At 40.7% G+C, this 21,608-nt stretch overlaps 1 protein-coding gene across 30 annotated transcripts in view; it reads left to right on the top strand.

Moving 5' to 3' along the window:
* Positions 1-21,608, top strand: part of pax2a (paired box 2a) — a 28,281-nt gene that overhangs the window by 4,412 nt on the left and 2,261 nt on the right. For 5 of the 30 annotated variants that reach the window (XM_026261535.1, XM_026261534.1, XM_026261537.1 and 2 more), the window contains 8 exons: positions 2,123-2,208; positions 2,299-2,469; positions 3,307-3,351; positions 9,463-9,638; positions 11,583-11,703; positions 16,683-16,892; positions 18,853-18,954; positions 21,461-21,547. In XM_026261535.1, coding sequence (XP_026117320.1) covers positions 2,123-2,208; positions 2,299-2,469; positions 3,307-3,351; positions 9,463-9,638; positions 11,583-11,703; positions 16,683-16,892; positions 18,853-18,954; positions 21,461-21,547 — 998 coding nt within the window. The remainder of the gene's footprint in view (positions 1-2,122; positions 2,209-2,298; positions 2,470-3,306; positions 3,352-9,462; positions 9,639-11,582; positions 11,704-16,682; positions 16,893-18,852; positions 18,955-21,460; positions 21,548-21,608) is intronic. The other 25 variants (XM_026261543.1, XM_026261545.1, XM_026261544.1 and 22 more) reach the window with 9 other exon arrangements.

The raw sequence follows: 21,608 nt of genomic DNA, 5'->3' as shown, positions 1-21,608 counted from the left end.
AGAACAAGGTGGAAAAAGGCCTACCTGCAAGCAGGAGTAATGAACTTTGGTTAGGAGGCACTGTTCCATAGAGCTGGCCAGCAGCATTACATTTTAATGAGCTGAAGAGAGATCATGGGCCGACCCACACAAGACATTTCCTAGAAAAAAAGAAAAGAAAAAAAAAACGGGGGAGAGAGAGGCTGAAAAAATTCATTTCATGCACTATGGCTGCTTAAAAAGGGCAATTTGAACAGGTCTCAACACATGTATGTGGTAAATTTTTAATCTGCATTAATGACTTGAAAAAAGAGCCAATAAACCTTCGTTTCCAATGTTGTTCAAGTTGTCATCTCAGAGGATGAAATTGTAAGGACCTCTTTTTATGTCTAAAATTAATATGTATAATGACATTGCTGGAATGTAATTCAACTGCTATTCTGAATCATACAAAGATGGGTTTTCTGTGCTCAAGGTACATGTAGGATGAAACTATCTGAGCTAATAATTTCTAAACTTGCAGATATTATTTGATAAAATAGGATTTGCTACAGTAAACATCAGTGGTGGCTCTTGTGCTTTGAAGTGAATTGGTTTACACTTTGATACTGCTGAAAGCAGGCAAGTGCAAACAAAATGCAAATACTATATTTTAACACTTGCTATGATCATAACAGAACATTTAACACAGGCTGCAGTCGCCTAGTCAAGCTGTAAGCCTTGTGCCATTTCAAACAGGTGTTCTTGTAGCCTGTCTAAAAGTATTCCCTCACCAGTGAGCAGACTTTAGAGGCAGGACCCTCATGCACTGAGCGCTCAAGAGGTTGACCTCTGCTCTGTTGACATTAGAAGATGTCGCAGCTTTAAGCACATTTTCTCTGCATGAATTATTAAAGATTACACACTGTCTGGGGTGTTCTCTGTGTCCTCCTCACAGCATGAAATCACTGGCACACAACCAGTTCTGAACCCTTCTATCGCCTGAATCCTAAGCGTCCATAGCATCGATTCATATTTTAATATTTCCACAGGGAATTCTCAGCACCCTGGCAAGTCATTAATTCACACCTTCCAAATAGCTCATTCGATAGCGAGAACATGGATCCAAGCTATTGAATCTAAGTGGCTAATACAAATCGTAGGGTTAAATCATTGTTTGTTAAAAAAAAAAATCACACAATACTCATAATGCTTAAATAGATTTGGCTATATAGAACTATTATTTTCTTTTTACTAAAAATATATTTTTTTTAATCTTGCCACTTCACTTCACTCAAATTATCACCACATATGGAATACGAATTTACATCCATGTTATAGTTTATACAAATGTGAAAATGTGTAGCCAACGAGTATAAATGAGTTCCTGGAATAAGGTGACAGCTTCTTCACTGAAAAGCGTGTCCCAGATTAAAGACATCAGATGCTGCAGTGGGCTTTGGTGAAGCAATGAGACACTATTGCTTTCCTGTCACATATAATTTATAGCCCTCCATTTGCATCTGTTCTTCTCTTCCTCTAATTCCCAACTTTTTTTTTTATCCCCAAGTCCCAATCAATAGGGCCTCATCCGCACTAGCACCCCTGAATGTTTGTGCTAGAAAAAAAATGTCGGCTCCGGGAAGTCAGTATCTACACTCTACAAGCAATCTTCACTTGCTTCGGTGAGGAGGAGGATAGAGGGAGAGATTGAGATTGATAAAGAAGGAGAGAGGGAGAGAGAGGGAGATTATTAAAGCTGAGGCCAGTTCGAGGCAGTGAAGCTCATCATTGAGGTGAATTGATGTGATTTCATGCTTTGTTTGCAAGATCGTTCAGAGCAAAGTGCAATGAAGACTTTCCCCCATATCGCACCTTCGAGGTAGTGGGACTTTATCATATTTCTAAAGATGGGATCCCATTTGATTGAATCCACTCTCTCCGCGGTAGCTCCCACTCTGCCTCGCACATCTACTCCATGATTGGCCCTAATACCCCAAGATTGGTTATTTGTGACAGAATCAGTGCATCTATATAGGAAAGGCCCCAAAACAACACTAGAGTTTTACACACGCATCAGGCTGTGAAAAAGCTTACCGTAATGTGATCCAGCCAACCAGCTGCAACTTCGACTCATCGTGTTCTTTTAACTGTCATTTCGCAGGATAATTCGAACCAAAGTTCAGCAGCCTTTCCATCCATCCTCCGATGGCACAGGAACGCCTCTCACCACAGCGGGACACACTATAGGTGAGACAGCATATATTTTGCATATAAACATACAAATCGTAATGACATCAATTACGCCTGTGACCTAATGTTAATTCATTCTTTTTTAAGGTGATCTTGAGAGCACTCCATATACGTTAACCTATTCCTGTGCTCTTTCAGTGCCCAGCACAGCCTCCCCACCTGTGTCAAGCGCTTCCAATGACCCCGTGGGGTCCTACTCTATTAATGGCATCCTAGGAATCCCTCGCTCCAACGGCGAAAAGAGAAAACGCGATGATGGTAAGAGACTGGATTTCTCTCCATCGCTTTTATTCCCATTTCACTCCTTTCCTAGGCCTCTCTACAGCCCCCTGTAATTTCCAATTTGTGTGGGGAGATGAAGATGGCATTTTGATAGCACTGGACAAAGCATTTTGTAAAAGCAAAAAAGCGCTCTCAAGAGACTTGTTATATAGTAAAGCAGATTGGACTATTTCATTCAGCCACTTGATACTATGGTGTTTGCACGGCTGTAGCACATTTTATTTGATGATACAGTAGCTCTGCGCAAACAAGAATATGCCTACACGCTATCATTTGGTCCGAATCATGACAGCATAATGCTCAGTGCATCAGGGATATGTCTTTATGCTGTTTGTAAATAATACGGGGCAACGAAATGAAGACAAATAAATCAGCAACGTAAATAAAAGAGATGCATGAGGAAATGTGCTCAGAACCGACTGGAAATGCAGAATGCAAAACGGCCTGATTTATAATTGACTTCTAAAGACATATTTTGACGTATTAATTTCTCAAAATTTTCTGGCTGTGTATTTTTCGCTTGTGAAGAACTGAAAAAGCGGCAAAATGGGGGCTGCCAACCTGCTCATGCCAACATTCTCTCTCCTTTTCTAAATGAGAGGGCACATACTGCCTGAGGCCTAATGGCTGAACGGCTCTTCATACAATCGCCTTTTGAATGCTAGTGAATAAAAATCCATGTGGCACCGGGCCGAACGGGAACACAGAAAGTGCTGTAGTCAAAGGAAGAGAGGTTGAAGTGGTTGGAAATGATCTCTTAAAACATTTATCAAAGCAGGGCTACTTGCTTCTTTTATGTTTCCATCTCTTTAGTTCTCTGGAGTGGCAACCACTTGGATGGGAGGAAAATAGGATATTGTAAGTTCCGTTAGCCCACCTTCTCTTTGCTTGCTCAATCACGAGCCACTCGAGTCTGATCAAGTGTTCTGTGAGTGTGTGTGTAAGTGTGTGTGTGTGTGCAAGTGTACGTGTACGTGTAGGGATGTGTGTCGAGGGGAGGGGGATGAGAAGGAGCGCACTGATGCTTAATGATATCTTTATGGAGAGAGCTCTGGATCATATTATATAAACACTGCGAGAAAACGACTGTGGCAAATCACATTTGCTACAGCGTGGCAAGCTCTTACCGAGACCGTCGTGGGGCTTTTCCTCTGTCACTGTCATAGGCCGTTTGCTCCTAAAAACAGAGAAGGGACATAACAAAAGCGAGAGGGGATTACCCAGCCAAACGGCAGCAGCGGTAGTTATTCCTAGTTTGATTAGAACTGACACGACGTGAAGAGTGGATGAAGGGCTTGAGTGTAATTGCATCATAAAACACTAGGAGGGAAAACACAAGTTTACTTGTGCGCGGAATATCAAATTTAGTACCGCTTCAGCGAGGATTACCTTTCATTATAACGACTAGAGTAAATATTCCCATCGTTGCCAATGTGTTTCCCTCCTCTGGCATCGCACGACCTTATGCAGGTCTCTCAAGGTGTATCGAGACATTTGTAGGGCATATGTCATGTCTTGTCCCTGATGAAGAGCTCATGGCTGGTAATTTGATACAGTGCCAAATGTCTAAAAAGCTTTGTGTTATTTAAACTTAGCCCTTATTTCACACCGAGACATCAGGGAGGCAGAGCGACAGCCAGTGTATGGTTTCAATTTCATAGCAGCCCAGCAGCCTTGGGCTACCTGAGCCTTATTTGGCTGGGCGCAGCCAATCTTCCCTTCATTAGATGATGACATAACAGAAATATGCTAATCCGATTTTAGGAAGAGCTGCGCATGATGCACTTTGAAACACGTGTTAAATGAGGTTAAAACCAGTCAGTTCTGGGGTGGTGTAATGAGTTAGCTTTTGATTTAAAAGATGTAGGCTTCCTCAGTCTTTATATTTGACGATGCTAGTGCCCTTTGAAAAAAAAGTTCCCCATTACAAGAGTGATATGGAGATAATGTAGTGTGACACGTGTTATGTACACCAGGTCTTTGCAAGAGGAGCTTCAGGGACACAGGTGTCATAAGAGTCATTAATCTGTCATTTTCATGTGTTACTGCAAATTAAAAGTAGCGTGTTGCTCGCCGGCTAAGGGTGACGTTTGGTGTGGCACGGACCGTCGGAGGAAGGGAGGGAGAGAGGGAGAGGGAGGTAGGGGTTGGGGGGAGCCTCCCAAGATTAGTTCTTTGGTGGCAATAGCTCCCCGCAAGTTGAACATAGTGACATTTAAGAGAATTTGCAATTCTGCAGAGAAAAGCTATTAATTCACAAATTAGCACCCCCTTCCTCTATCGTGGATGTGCAAGCTATTGAGGAGACAAAAGAAATAGCCTAAAGGGGAAAAGAGAGACACAGCCCTATCTGTGTAAAGATTGGTTTATATGTCTGCAAGCAGTGATACCAATTATGCCAGCACAGAGAATGCGCCTCAACCTTATTGCTGCCTTCACAGGCCCTTCAATCCATTGCCAGATTTATTTGTGTATCTCATTATGGAAAATAGAATGCCTCTCTTGCCAAATGCATTAATGGCAAAAGAGGGAAATTAAGCCTGTTTGGGATTTCTCATTTGTCAAAGTTAATACTTTGTTACAAAATGACACAAATGAATGAACTGAGTTAATTACTAGTGGTACATGCACAAGTTGCGTATTTCCACGCTGTTTTGTTCTCACCTGTCCTTGCATCGGCTGATTAGCAGGTTGGTGTGACCCGGCTCTCTCCCATCTGTATGAAACCAAACATAAGTTACATAGGGAGTAGGCCGATTGCAATAAATTGCGTGTGAAAACACAGACTTGACACTTGAATCAGCTGTGGGAGCGTGCGTTCACATGAAAGAAATGAAAGTAGGTTGATTTATGAGGCCTAGCGGCATATTTATTTGACGTTAGCATGATAAAGAGATTACATCCGTGCCATTGTGATACAAGAACGCAAAAGTTACACTTATAGCTTGTTTGTTCATCTAAAATTATTGCTTTAAGAGTGAGGGACAACACACTTTAAATCCCCATGCTAAAAAAGTTTGGCCCACAGCTAGAATGCTTTAACCTGTGCTTCCATTTCATGGCTTGTGAGATTCTATTGTGTCAATATGGATTCTACTTTTAAAAAGAATAGAAATGAAATACATCCAAACCAAGAAATGGATTGGCCTCAGTCTAAATCGAATAAGAACATCCCACCGATCTCATCATGATGATAGCCTCTGTATGAAAGAGAAAGACCAGATTTGAGAGAGGCTGCAGAGCGTAACCGGCAGAGAAGAAGGTGCCGGGCTCCTTATCAAAGGACACAAAAGGTCTATGCCCCCACTCGGCTGATACATCTGCATTCAAGCAGACCCGCCGCCCCGGCCTGGCCGATAGCTCAAACGTGAAAATCTGCAGCACGAAAACATCTAAGGACAGGGTGGTTCGCTCAAGGAGGAATCATGTCAGGAAAAAAGTCAATTATGAATGCTGATGCTGAGAATTAATGGTGCGCCGCATTACGCAGATTTTAAAAGGAAAGAGAGCGAGAGCGAGGGAGATACGCATTCATTAATTGCGTTCCAGAACGCTGCGTCACATGAGGCCGATGTGCTAAATGACGGACCGAGTGTGAGTACAGTAAAGAATGTGTGTTATGGGTAAGAGGAGAAACCCATGCTGACAGCGGTAGCCTGAGAAAAGAAAAAAGGAGAGAAAGCGCAGCTCTTACTTGCAGCCTGCACACTACTCCGCAACGCTAAATTGAATTTCTAAAGCCTTTAAACATGCTGTAACATAACAGGAAATTAACAACCCCGGTTGTGCTGCTGCTGCTGCCACCTCGCTCTTTCTCTCACTCCATCTCTCTCATGTTCTTTCTCCCATTGTCTCATCTTCTTCTGATTTAGTTATGTGCTGTGCATCCTTGCAGCATGTTAGATTTCATAAAAAGGAGTGCCAAGCCTCTTTTCCTGTTTGCTTCTCCAGCCTATATAATGAGTGCATACCCACACAAATTCCTAGTTTTTGAGCAAGTATAAAAAAAGTTACTTTTTCGACAGATCAAAAACATTTATAAAATAATATAAAAATAGGAACACTCAACTTCAGGCTTAAAATTTTTATTATATTATTTACTCACTTTCACATTGTTTGAAACCTTTATATATTTTTCTTTAAATCCATACATTGAAAGTCAGTAAGTCAACAATTCTTCAGAACATTTTAACATAAGAAAGTCACAACAGAATGAGGACAGGTTTTATTTTTGGGTGAACTACCCCTATACGAGTGGATGTGAGATATCAGGTCAAGTGTCATAGGGGTCACGAGACCCTCATTTGCTTTTCAAAAAGCTCTCTCATCCAAACCAGCCTTATCTGATGAGATGAAAGCAGGAAGCTCAGCACTGTTCTCTTAAAAGAATGTCACACCTGCCCGGTCAACCCTAAACACACGCTTCCTTAACCTAATATATTACCTCAAGAGTTCATATCACAAATGTAGGACATTCAACTTTAAAATATTCAAAAGCACTTACATGTACGGACATTGTCTACGTACAGTGCATCTATTAAAATGACAAGTTCACCATGATAAGCCCTTGACTGTCTCTTGTTCTTAGTTTTATTTGAACTGGACTCTCCAGAGGAGGAAGCCCAGGGGAGGCCTGTTTTATGGACTCTGGTTATCTGATCTGACAGAGCTCTAGTCCCATAGCACCAGAGTGCTAATGCAGTAGGATGTCAAAACAAACATACTCAAGTGTTCAAATGAAATCAATATAGCACGAGCACTGATGAAAACAGGAGCTATATACTGTTTATCAGTGGTTCCCAACCTTTTTCAGCTCGCAGCCCACACAACCCAAAACATATGTTTGTGCGGCCCACTGCAAAAAAAATTAACAGACCCCGCTATTGTTCAGTTAATAACTTAGTACTCAGAAGCTAGATTGTTAACTGTCTTTATTGAATGGACTGGCAAGGAACAGAAAATAACTCTGGCTGCATGGCACCGCTTGGCACAACTATTGTTGTTCTGTAGCAAAATGCAGCAAAAAATGTCTAAGATAAATTGGCAGTTTATTCTTAAACCTATCAGCAAGCTCAAATAGTGGAAGCATAGTTACAGTTTAATATTAATTTTTTCTTATTTAATTATATATATGAAATGATGGTATTATGTTATGACAGACATTTTTACATATATTAATGTTATTAAAATTGTTTATAGTAATTGACGACTCACCTGCAATACCACCGCGGCCCACAGGTTGAAAACCACTGCTGTAGATAGTCTAGACAGCATCACTGCATTCACACTGAATCTCTTTTAAACGTTCAAAAAATTCCAGGGAGAAATGCTGATCTAACCTTGATCTAACCTAAATCTCCCCTAACTGTAATGTAACGGAGAACAGCCCAGCCCCCACAGCTCAAATCGCAGCTCCGTCCCCTGTGTCAACTGCTTGCTTTGGGCTTTTGAGTATGGGAAACATGCTGCACCAAAGCAAATGACAAACGCCTGCTTATTGATCGCAGTTTGCACTTAGACCAGCTGATAGAAAGTAATTAATGACTCCGTTTTCTTCTGTACCAAAGAGAACAATTGAAGTTTATATGGCAACAACACGCAGCCTCATAGAAGGCCCCCAAGGGAGCTGTCTATAAAAATGCCTGCGCTCAGATATGGAATGACTCAGATAATGTGAAGAGAAAAAAAACACAACAAAACAACCACAACTGGAATTAATAGGAAGAGAAAAAATGGTACCTCAGTGTAGCTTAAAAACACACTCACTCACACACACACACACACACACGTAATATCTCCCAGTCTCTTATCAGACCTCTCTGTGGATCTATTTCTCCTGAAAGTCAGTTCATCCTGTGGCCTCAGCCATTGAAAAAAGGTCAAGCTGGTGGGTAGAATGGCAATAAAGCCCCTGAAATGGTACTATCAGTGGAACATGATTGATCAATTGAATTCCATAGCACAGAAAAATGTGGGATTAAGTAGAGTATTATACGCACAATGAGTTGAGGCATGATGTTCATTTCAAGTTCATTTCGCCTCTCTCCTGCCACCAGATCAGGCAATCAATAGAGGCCTTGCATATCATATATCACTACGCTCTCGCCGAGGAGAGAACATAATCTGCTGCAAATTTAGAATGACAGATTTGTAAGGGAGCAAAAAAAAAAAATAAGCCCCCCCACCACCAGAGACATGAGAGGCTGCCGGTGCAACTGCCGAGTTTGCACGAACGTTTGCCAAATGTTTGCAGAAGGGCTTCCAGAATAGCAAAATGAGGAGCCGGAGAAAGAAGGCTACCTGCTTCGGCAGGGTGATGAGGTCACGGTCTGAGGGGAAACTGTTCATTTGTTTATAGAGAGTGAGATGGAGGGAAATGCATAAGCTGGCAGTCAAGCTGTGTAATTGTATTGAAGCCGGCACTGGCCTCCCATTTTTCCAGAGAAAAGCAATCTGAAAGTGAAAGCAGCATTACATTCTAAAGGAAATTGTGCCTTTTAAATAATAGCTCTCCATTTTCCACCAACCCAGTGATGGGAAAGAAAACAAGGTGGTTCACGTTAAAATACATGGCGTTCCCAACAAGTATATGTTTGCTCTGAAGGTAATCCATCAATTACTGCAGGCCTATCAGATGATGACGGTGCTGATGCCGATCCGGCATGGGGGAGGTGTGGGTCTTTTCTCTCCCACTTTGCACCGTCCACATCTTTCCCTCTCTCTTTCTTCCCCAGCCTCATGTGCTCTATCTTTCCACAGCTATCAGAATCAGTTTGAGGCTAGCGCTGACTGAATTTCAGCTTGATATACTCCAATCTTTCATCCAGTGGTGCTGAGAGGTGCACTACAGCACTAGATGTAGCTATTGTGTGGGTGCAGGGAGGGCGGGATGGGGTGCCTGTCCTGGGGAGAAACGGGACCATAACGACTGGTACTAGCATGTGGCATTGTCCCTCTCTCCTCTCATAGATGGTTCAGATGGCTCTGGCCCAAACAGTGATTCTCAGGGTAGTGTGGAGAGTTTACGGAAGCACCTGAGGGCTGATGCCTTCACTCAACAGCAGCTGGAGGCTCTGGATCGGGTGTTTGAGCGGCCGTCATACCCCGACGTCTTCCCTACGTCAGAACACATCAAGCCAGAGCAGGTTAGTAATATTGAGGCAAATGGACGAATACTAACAAACTAACTCTTAAACAGAAAATCTGGAGATGGTTTGCAGTATAAATTTTACAACGGAGTGTGAGCGGACAGCAGAGCTCATTTGAACCGACAGATGTTTATTTTTCTCAAGATGAACTAGTGAAATCAATTCACCATACGATTTAATCCCAGACAAATGTTAACTGATGCATCTTGCCCAAGCATCACTAATATATGCATTAAATAGTGTAAGGTGCATTAAAGCCAGATTAATTTAGTTTTTAATAATTGTACATCAACATGAATCTGCTGATAGGAATACAAAAAATAACTGACAAATCTTCTGTCTCACGAAAAAATATACAAAAATAAATAAATAAAATAAGAAACTCCTCCTTGTATATACAAGCTCTTATTTAAAGCTTCTGGCTTATTACAGGAGATAAGCTTTATTTACTTTCATTATACTATCAAACAACCAGTGACTATTAATTTTTCCGTTAAAACTCCAAGTAGAGGCCCCTTAAAGCAAAAGCAGTGGCCTAATTGAGTTCATTTTAATTTCTCTCCGATCGCAGAGAATTACACTGGTGATAAATCAGGGGGACAGCCCTCACCCCTAGTAGAGGGCCTAATTTGGAGCTAATTACAAAACTGATTTCTACTGGAAGATCAATAACAAAACGAATTGGAAATGACTTGCAATCACAAAGAGAAGCCAAGAAGGTATAAAAAAGGCAAGGAAAGAGGCTAAACGTGAGGGAAAAAAACTGTCCTAGAACAGTCCAGAAAAATCACTTTTAATTTAATGTAATATTAATCAGACTACATTCCCATTTATTGGTCCGTTTTTGTGCCCCATTTTTAACTCTTAAAAGAGTGGATCTATTAGCCATGTCTGGTGTCTGAGGCCGGGCATTAAAAAGCCATTTTGGAAATGCTAAACTCAATGGGCTCACCCCTCCCACACTTCTGCCAGCCATTTGGTCATCCTTTTCAGATGGCTCTTCAGTTGCCCCACGCCCAACTTGCCCCTATCTGCATGATAAAATAGCTGTTGTGCATCTGAGGCTAGACCAAATAGAGAGGAACATCCGCTACTGGCCAACTGAACATTTGTAGCAGACAATTAGAGTTTATCTGGAATAGAGACAGACAAGTCTGGGGTCACAGCATTCCCATTGGGACACCGGCCCTATTGTGGTTGCGCAGATGCACGAACGCACACACGCACACAGACGTATACGGACATATGTACGCTCACAGTTTAATACGTGAGGAACAATGGTAGCCGGAAATCTACTATCATTTGTTGCATTCGTTTCAAAGAAAGAAAATGATAGTGCCACAAATGACCTCAAATGCAACTTAATCCAACAAATGTAAGCATAATGTTTTAGCCTTTAAAAATTATAACAGAAAGATGTTTCAGGATTATGGTCATGTTATCATTTTCTCATCCTTAAGAAAACAATTACAAATGGTCTCGAAACGAGGCCATGTTGGTAATCGAACAAAGCGCACCCGTCTCCTCCCTTGGCTGGTCAGGGGAATGACTGCAGTCAAGCACAAAGAGACAGCTGACACCCCTTCCTTTCAGTCTGTTCCAAATCCTACGCTCTGTCCCGCTCACATCCTTAATGTATGCACACACAGTTCACATTAACTCCACCAAAACCCACATGCACTGACTGGGGGAAATAAGAATAATGTGCAAATTTAGTACAGCTGTATTTCAGGTGCCCATTTACAAAGCCAAGAAACTGAGCCGCCGCTATATTAAATCCACTTTCCTTAAATCATAAGAAATATCATAAAAAGAATCGAGAAATAAAATAATACAGGACTGGCAGCTCAGAGGAAGAAAGCTTTCTAATTGGACACCTTAAAAGTGATGCTTGGATCCCAAGATATAGCTACTTAAAGTGTCCCCTCCCCTCATTGGCAGGCTAATGAATACTCGCTACCAGCACTGAACCCTGGACTGGACGAAGTCAAGCCCAGTTTGTCAACCAGCGTCAGCTCAGATTTGGGCTCCAGTGTGTCACAGAGCTACCCAGTAGTGACAGGTAAGAACGCTGGATCCACCGTCCCGGCTAACCGTTAGAATACTGGCATATTACGATCATATTCTAGACTATGTGCTGTTTTATGTGGTAAAGTGAGCTTTTTAAGTTGAGCGGACAGGTGAGAGTGGAATGTGACATGTTGATCTAAAGTGGATGGATTAGTGCTGCCTGCTCTGAGGGGCCGTGTAAGAGAGGAGCGATCGAAACAGACAGGCGCCGTTACTTGCATGCAAGAAGTGATTATGGAGATTTGTCGGCCGATGTCACTGTTCAAAAACCAATGAATTGTTTTACTACCTCACCATTGTGTACTGAAATGTTTTCTTCAGCTCATAGTTCTCAGAAAGAAATATGGTGGCCTAGCACGGTTTGGCCTTTTAATGCCGCAGCATTGTTTTTTTTTTTTTTCTTGTGGTATGCGGTGGTTAATGTCAGCCTGGCTAATTGAAATATTGTTTCATTGTTGCGGCTGTTATTACCTCAGAGAAGGTTAAGTTTACTGATAGCCAACTGTCGTGCTGAGATTAATACGCTGAGCTTTTAATAAAATTCACATAATTATGCAGGAGCCATCAAAGCCAATGAGTTCTGTGTGGGCGGAGGACAGGATGATTGAAAATTGCTGTGCCCCCTTCTCAAATGATAGCTGGATAATGTTATGTGAAAAGAAAGGGCTTTTTTCCCCCTCGGTAATATGTGGGAGGTAGAGTTCCCTCCAGAAAGTTGGGCCTCTGGAGAAGAAAGGTGTGTTTTTGTCCTTTGTATGAAAGCAGTCTCGGTCTAGGGAGCACCCTCATGGCAGGTGGCCTTTCTTGCACCTGGGACGGGACACACCGGGGGTTTTAGTGCAGACCACCTCATGCTTCTGGTAGAGCATAGGAAACGGCCCTGGTGGAGAGATTTCCAAATGGTTGCTTAAGTTTTTATTGTTGTTAATGATTTCACAATGGTGTCGGTTTACACATGCATGATGAGAATACTAACCCCTGGCAACCTAAATTCAGCATTTAAAAAAAATAAATAAAATAAAATACAGTTGTAATTATGTTCTAAAGCTTTTACAGAACGTCTAAGCTCAAATGACATTTCTTGAGAGTCTTATATATTAACTGTTCCGTGTCATATTCTAAATGACTTTTGGCAGTAATAACTTCATTTATTTAAAAAGAAGCAAGAAAAGCAGTTCAAAGATGCAATAACGTAATGTTATGGTGTACTCGCATGTGATAAACTGGAAATAAGAATAAGGACAGAGTTGAAGGAGGTGCTAAATTACCCTACACATTTATACTGAGAGCCAATTCTGAATAAATTACTCCCTCTCATTGGATAGAGCTGGAGATTATGCTCATTCCCAGCAATGTTTTCCTGAGCCAATTAAAATTCACGCTGCCATTGATCTTGTTGATTTTATGTCGTGCCATTTGCATAATCTATTAAAGATGAATGATTAATGAACTCTTCATTACAAAACAGAAATTGGAATTTTAAGGGCACTACGAGGCATATGAGACGTGTTTTTTGTGTTAACTGTTTACCCAATTAGTTTTAGGGGTTACTGCTCTGTACCTAAAATCCTAAAGGAAAATGCACTTGAAAAGGGCTTGCTATTGGGCTGAAATTTATGATTCCTGATGAAATCTATTATTTAAAAAAAAACAACTTGTAGTAAAGTCTATTACTTTAAATAATGGAATAGATGCATTTTTTTTTTTTAGATAAATTAATATTATACATTCCTGAAAAGTATAGATAAATCGTTGTGCTTCTGTTGTTTTAAAGGGCTTCAGACTTATCAGAGGCAATACGTGCCCTTATGGGTCATGCACATTCCATACTTTCATGTATTAACTGTAGTGTAGGGGGGAAAAAACAATGGCATGATTTATTCAAACTGCAGTTAAAAGTCTGGATGCTGTCCAGAAATGGCTAGGTTTTTAAAAAGCCTGTTTGCACATACCTTCACAATGAACGACTAGTGCGGATTCTTAAGCGCCGTCCCTGCCGAGCCGTATAATGGAAGTCTTCCTGGTGCCAGTAGGATGGTACCGTGTAAATGGGCACCCCTCCGATCCGCTGAAAACCTGAGCAGGTGCTGAAGGGATCCCCCTTGTTCCAAATCTCTTCGGAGAGATGGGAGGAGAGGAGAAGGGGGGAGAAGGAGAAAAAAATGAACGCCCGGGCCTGAAAGCAACAGAGCTCCACATCTGAAAAAAAAAGAAACAAGCAAGAAAAGTAAGACAGAAAAGCAGCATACACAGGCAGGGCGAAAGAAAAGACTGCTTTGTGTCGGCTTATGCTGCTGATGAACTCCGGCTGAAATATATCCGCCAGAGAGCCATTTTTTAAGTGTGGCCTGCTATTCTCCAGTGAGCAGCAAACAACACGCTGCCGGCTAGACTGAGGTACCTGATGTGTGGCCCGGTGACAAACTGCCTCTGTCTTGAGTCACCAGAAGCCCGGGCAGGCCCTAGAGCCCAAATTAATGTTTATTTCAGACTCGCAATAGCACACTAACCTTTGAGCACACATTTGATAATGAATGACTTTAGGAACTTATATTGGGGATTCAAGCAATTTGCAAGCAATCAAGCAGTATATTCCGTTTTTTTTCCTGTGACAAAATGTTGAAAATCGAGGTCAAAGATTGCAGTACTGTTACAAAACATTTTTTATTTTTTATTTCATCTCTATGGCAAATGTGACTTTGCTGGAGCTTTCGGGTTTTAAAAAAAGGAAGTCATTCCTCTCTCTCTCTCTCTTCACCCATGTGAAACTGTGCATTCATGAGAGCAAGAGACAGACATGGAGAACTCTATAGCTCTTGTTCGTGTGAGATGTGATGCGCCTCCACATAGACCAGTGTTTATCTTCCATCTCAGTAATCAGGAGGTTGACAGCCTTCCTTTTTGCAGGTCTTGCTTGTTTCCAGGACAATAAGCAACACCACCTCTGATTAGTTTCAGAGTTCAGTGATCTTGAACACTGGGCTTCGGTCAGTGTAGCGAACGGCCTTGTCTGCTTTACAGCGGCAAAGCAGAGGCCGTGAAAACGCAAGGCCTAATTCCTCCGACAGCCTCTCTTCCTTTTCTCCTTTATTGGCCTCTAAGGTTTTTTATTTTTGAAGTTAGGCTTTATGGCCGTCATCTTTTCGCCTTCTCTGAAATATAGTCCTCTAACCGCCTCGTTTCTGTGTGTGTCTCTCCATTAAAAACAGTCATGTTCATCCTGCTCCTGCTGTATGAAGATTCGGCTGTTAGCCCCAGACTCATTCAGGAAAGGAAATTCTGCCATTGATTTGTGTGGGAAAGAGGCCAGTTAAGTTGCCTGATTTCCTGGCGTTAGGTCAGAGCGGGTTGTCAGGGTTGCGTCTGACAACAAGGATGCCTTATCTTAATGAGCAACTCTCCGCACATAGCTTGGTTGTAAAACAACAATAGTTGGGAAACAGCTAATGAGGCTATCATGAAGCTGTGAGAGCCCTCCCCACAGACCATGTTAACAGCAGAGGATGTTAAAGAGGATGAGTGGAGAGAGAGATGAAGACAGAGCTCACATTGATTACACAAGCTGCAGTCGCAAACCCGCTAAGATGAAAAATGCCAAACCTCATCAGCCAAATGATATTACGGCTGGCGATGCGAAGGGGCCGTGTTGAGATGTGCAGGCTTTTTGTTTGGAGATGCGACTCTTACCTCCGAACCTTAGGGAAATATGAGCATGATTTATCTGAAAGCCAAGCTTCTGTTTGCTGATGCTATTCTAGAGATATAGTTTCAAAGTGATTTACCTGTTTACATTTGCTCATTTTAGCTCATTCAGTGGATAAATCGTTTAAATCAGGTTAGTATAGAAATGTACAGTAGCTTTATTTAGATTTAGATATAAATCTACAGTTGATAGATGACTCAGAAAGTCTTTGATATGGAGCAAATTATATATGTTTCTTTTCATTCACAGAAAAACTAGATAGAAAAAAAAACAATGGAACCAAAGATTTCTCTGATTCGTTTACAATAAAATAAAATAAAAATCAGTTCTAATCTATTCTGTTTGTAAGTGTGAATAAGCAGGGCCAAAAAATGCTTCCCAAGTGGGTAAAATGCAAGTAAAATATATCTGGCCTGTAACTTTCCAAATACTCCCAAGTATGGAGAACCACTGCGATTTTACGAATCAGTTTTTTTTTTTTTTTTTTTGTGAGTGAATCAAATCTACAGTGATTATTGCATCTATAACAATGCTCACACACCAATGCAAAATTTTCCACAATAAATTATTTCTATATTTCTATACAAATTCTGTTGAAACTTGTAGAGATATATTTCTGGCACCAAGCCACCAAAAGAAATAAAATCAATGTTTTTGTGCGAGACGATGTTTAACTGAGAGATGCTGTGACTACTAATGCCTTTACTGCCAGCTGTAAATTTACAGAAAAACAGAAATGAATAATTATTTTGTCATCGAAAGAAAAAGAAATATAAATAGGTTTACATTAATATTGCAACATTGTTTATAATAAACTAAAATGTTGGCAGCACATTTGTGTGGCAAAAGTTTTAAAGCATCTTTGATGTAATTATGTGGATCAGTGTTTGCACATGAACCCTCACATAGCATAAACGCACAGCAACATTTCCTTGACCAAATCCCCTCGTGCGTGTAGAAATGTGGTTTTCTGAGCGTGTGCCTGTGGAGGCTCTGTTAAAACTCCCGAACACACCGAGGAACTGAGTCAGAACACCACGACAGTCGTAACTTCACAGAAATCCTTCTTTTCCTCCTAAACGCAATGTAGCATCACAACAACACCAAACACTGTCAGCCAAACTTCATTTTCCTTTTCTTTTACTGTTTCCATTCAGTACTTCCATCTGTCATGATTCATTTTTTTTTTTTTTTGCTGAGTGTGAGTGATTGTGCTTTGTCTGATTGTGTGTGTGTGGCTTTTTTTGTTGTTTTTCTCCACCTGGCAGAGTCACATTCATCCTCCGTGTTCGTTAAGCAGGAGCCGCATGAGGCTTCCCTGGCTCCTTTCACCCCTTCCTCACTGGCAGTCTCGGGCCTAGCGGAACTGTTGCCCCTCCAGCCCAGCGTGTCAGTAGATGCCTCCACCCCCTGCTACGCTGCCTATGTCCATCATGCCCCCAGCTACAGCCAGTATGCAAGCCAGCCTATTATAGCAGGTACAGCCATACAAAAAAGATAAATAAATAAAATAATAATAATACAAAGAAAGATTAGAAAACATATTCTGCGCTGGTAAAGGGGGAAACAATAAAAGGCATCATGCTTCTTTTTTTTTTTTTTTTTTTGCGATGGGGCAGCAATGGCAGTCTAAGGTCATTTGCCCTACACAAAATAAGACAATACAAAAAGAATGGAAATTACTCTACTGTTCAAAAGTTTAGGGTCAGCTAGATTTTTTTTTTCTTTCTTTTTTTTTTTTAAGTGTTAGTAAACTATATTTACAGTAGAAAAAGATATATATCAAGTAAATGCTGTTCTATTTAATTTTTAATCACCAAATAATCTTAAAAAAAAAAAATAGGGGCATAGCACTACTGTTTTCAATATTGATAATAATAAAAAAATATTGAGGTTACACTGAAGACTGGCATAAGGACTGCTGAAAATTTGACTTTACCATCAATGGAATAAATAGATTAAACATTAACAATTTACAAAATACATTTGAATAGAAAACTTTATTTTTATTGCAATAATATTTTACTGTAAAAATTAAATAAAATAAATCACTGACCCAAAATGTTTGAAAGGCATGGCATGAATAAAAATGGCACATATACTGTACTGTAAAATTGCAACATTTTTAAAATATATTTTTCAAAGATATCCATTGGGGCACATACCATGGCGCTGCTGGAGACGGATACTATCATGTTAAGTCCTGAAAAATACTGTTAATTCTTCTCTAGTACTTTGATTCTGTTTTATGATTAAAATCCTCTGTATTAGTATTTCTAACATGTTTGTTGATGTGTGTGAGTGGAATGTGTGTTTAATTCCAATGAATGGTACTGTGTCTGTCATACTGGCAAATAATTTTGCTCATATTTTTAGCTCATGAACAAAAACAAGACAACAGCTCAGTTGTAATTTGCCCTTTGTTCACATTAATTAAACCAAAAGCACATCATCACACTAAAACACAGATTTTCACATTGCTTACTGACTTAGTGTGCCACTCTTACTGGCAGCTCTCTTATTAGTAACTAGAATGGGGTAGCACCCCAACCCCTCCCGACCCTCACTGGTCCCCTTTCAAACAATGACGCGGGACCTCGCGAGGGCCCATTCGGGACTGACGAAGGCCTACGTGCTGTAAAGTTTGCGCCAGCACATCCAGCAAGATTGCTAGCCGTCACATCCAATTACAGAACTGAATATGGAGGCAGTGTGTGCTCTGCACTCTCGTGAGGTTCTCTTTTAGTAGCAGCGATGCCACCAGCAGGCCGAGGGCATTCTGTGCTTCTCTCTGTCGAGCAGTTTACAATATTTCAGTCAAAACAGGCCAGCAGCGCCACTCTGTGTAATAGAGGAACTTAAAAGGCCGAGTGACCTAGAAGAAAAAAAAGTGGAGAGTTGTTTTTAGCTTCTGCAGGCTCATGGGTTTTTCAAGTTGTGAATTTATGGAGAGGTGATCATTACCTACTGTATGTTTGGCATGTGGGTTTTCTAGTTATTTGTCTACAGTACAAATAAAAAGCTACAGCTGACTTCAGTTTCCTCAGATTTTCAGAGAAAAGGGTTACAGGGTTGTGTTTTTAAGGAAACCAATATGTTGGAGTATTATTATTATTGATGTGCATGGTGTAACACTAAGTAGTTTAATGCATGGGGTGCTTTTCCACTTTATTTTATGCATGATAATTTTTAATGTATCAAAATATGTGGAGTTCATGTTCAAGTTCTTTTTTTTATATAGAATATCTAAAAGAAACTACTTTAAAATCCTAATTTCTATGTGATTTTTTTATTCAGTTTTATTATTGTTACTTTTATTATAAAGATTTTAGGATAACCGTACATCCAGAACCCGTTTAAATTTGTTATTATACTTATTATTATATATTTTTTTTTTTTTTGTGGAGCTGCCCTTACAAACTTTGACTTTCTTTGCAGGTCGAGACATGGCGAGCACAACCCTACCAGGATACCCACCTCACGTTCCCCCCACCGGGCAGGGCAGCTACCCCACCTCTACACTTGCTGGAATGGTCCCTGGTAAGTGTAATTACTATTTTTACGAGGACGTTAATTTTAAGCGAGCTCGTAATATTTTCAGCGAATAGTCCTCTGCAATTGATCATCTTCAGGAAACCAGAGGTCATGCAAAGCCAGTTTGAACGTGCAGTGCTGCACCTGGAAAATAAAACAGCGATTTGATAACAATTTTGCATTAATGTTCAATTAGCATTGACCCAGAACTTCCTTTCCTGTTTGAATGCATTAGTGTAGAATGCCAGGTAACATTTTAAGAATGGGAGTTGTGAAAGAGAAGTGACAAGCATATTGCCCATGACGTTTCTGGTGATGCTAATGTTTATTAAACAGGATAATATTAATGAGGAGCATAATATTAATGAGAAGCCGTAACTGCAGGATGGCTGCAAAGACAACAGCGGGCAGTGTGAATCTCGATCTCGACTTGTCAATAACCTGAGAAGGAGCCTCAGCTTATCGGCTGCCGTGGAGAAAATTAGCGCCTCTCAATAAGTGCAGGATAGAGGACAGTTCCTCTCAGTTCCGGCGCTCATTACACCCCTCCCTCGCTCTCCCGGACCGTTCGACGCTCTCACAGGCCATCGATAAACATAGCTTTCTCCACCCTGCCTCCAGTGCTGCAGAGCGTATCTCTTTTCCCCTCTACTTAACCTGCAGTTCAGGTTCACAGCAAACAGTTAAGGGTCACAAAACAGCGGGCGGGAAGGCCTGTAAATATTTAAATCACTATCTCTCAGAGGGACCCGACTTGAGTTTCACTGCCAGGACAGGATGCAATCTGGCAGCAAGACTGGTGCCCTCTCCCCAAACACACACATACGTATGCAAACAGACGGTCTGAGAGGAGCCGCAGAGAAGTCGGAAAAGTGTAAATGCACTTGTACGTGGAGCCAGGGGATAACATCAGCGCTCGCAAAGTCCGTGTACAAACATGCAGTGTGCGAAAATTGGAAAACAAATATTTTACATCAAACACAGAGAGGGATTCTTCTCTCGGTCACCGTTGAGTGCCTCGGATAGATTCGAGTCTGTCTTGGGCTTCCACGGCCCACAAACATGAATAGTTTGCGGGGGCAAATTTAATTCAGTGACAGGATTCATTTGCTGGGCAAACATATCTTTACAGGTACATCAAATCTGTTTTCATCAAAGATTCATTTTCATTGGTCACACAGGCTGAGAAATCCTCTTAAATCCTAGAGCCATGGGTTTTGTGTGCACTTCCATTCATCTGGCCCTCGAACGACTAAGATTTAGTGACAGACCCCAAACACTGTTAAAGCAAAAGCCATTCCTCACCAGCTTCATATAAAACCCAGCCTTTATTGTCTCATAAAAGAAAGAAACGTGGGGGACCAACAGCATTGCTCACTGACATGGACAGGGCCGCTTCCTGAAAGTCGAATTCGGCCGAATAAAAAGGGCAGAGTGTGTGCGAGAACGAATCCATTGGGGAGGTTTTTTGAAGCCGGGCTTTGGTGCGGTCGAAGAATAGAGAATCTTAAGAGCGCAACAGCAGAATCAAAGAAAGGAAACTTCAAAACCCAGCTCAGGATTAATGTAACAAATTCAGCCAAAATGGCCGAGCACCAGGGCGTAGGAAAGAGGACAGGGCGAGCCATCTGCTAGCTAGCGCTGTGAAACAATGCCAGTTCCTTTAGTTCTGATTTGCTAATGCGATGCAATATTTCTAGTAATTCAGTTAAGCTCACTCGACAGCATATGTCATTACCTTAGCTTAAAAATTCATTTCTACTTGTCCCTTCTTTGAATTTGAATTACACTGTCATAAATATTTTTTGTTGGAAAAAAAAAAAAAAAACAATCATTATTGGAGTAGATTTTACAAGGAATAACTATTTCTTTCTACTTCAAAATAATACATTTACTTAGTTTTTTTTGTAATTATTTGTGAAATTTACTAGCAATATTTTTTAGAAATTGTTTAAAAGTTAATCCTTCACATTTTTTTCAGTGTACAGTAAGTTTCTTTTTAAGAGGCAAATCTGTAAACATTAAAATACTCACTGTTTCATAGACACAAAATGGAAACAATTAGCATTTTAACAATTTAAGTGTAAAAAATACTTACTTGCCTTATGTAAAGGTATAACTGATTTTGCAACTTCATTGTCATCACAACAACACAATGCCATAAATGCCAAAAAAATAAAAAAAAAATAAAAATAAATAATTATTTGTACAGCTTTACAGCTCAAATAATGCACAGATTTATATTAAATAACTGGAGTGCTCTTGTGAAGTTTCTAATCTCTTTAAAAACCCTCGAAACTGGCTTCAAAAAGTATATGTTCTTCATCATAAGCTTGATTTTTTTTTTTCTTTCTTTTTTTTTTGAGGGACGAATCAAAATGACTTTTTTTGGTGACGAAAATTATTCCAAAATTGCTGACAGACGAGCTTTATTTCATCCTGAATGCATGAATATGCCTTTAAGGTACACAATTTGCTTTCTTGCTAACCTGTCACTTGTGTTTGATTTCAGGAAGCGACTTTTCAGGAAATCCCTACTCTCACCCGCAGTACACAACTTACAATGAAGCTTGGCGGTTCAGCAACCCCGCGTTATTAAGTGAGTATTAACCCTTTTTGCTTATCCCTTATGGGATTAGTCGCTTTAAAGTGGGATTAAT

This window comes from Carassius auratus, unplaced genomic scaffold (assembly GCF_003368295.1).
Source record: "Carassius auratus strain Wakin unplaced genomic scaffold, ASM336829v1 scaf_tig00215878, whole genome shotgun sequence".
Taxonomy (NCBI): Eukaryota; Metazoa; Chordata; class Actinopteri; order Cypriniformes; family Cyprinidae; genus Carassius; species Carassius auratus.
This window is presented reverse-complemented; position numbering and strand designations above follow the sequence as displayed.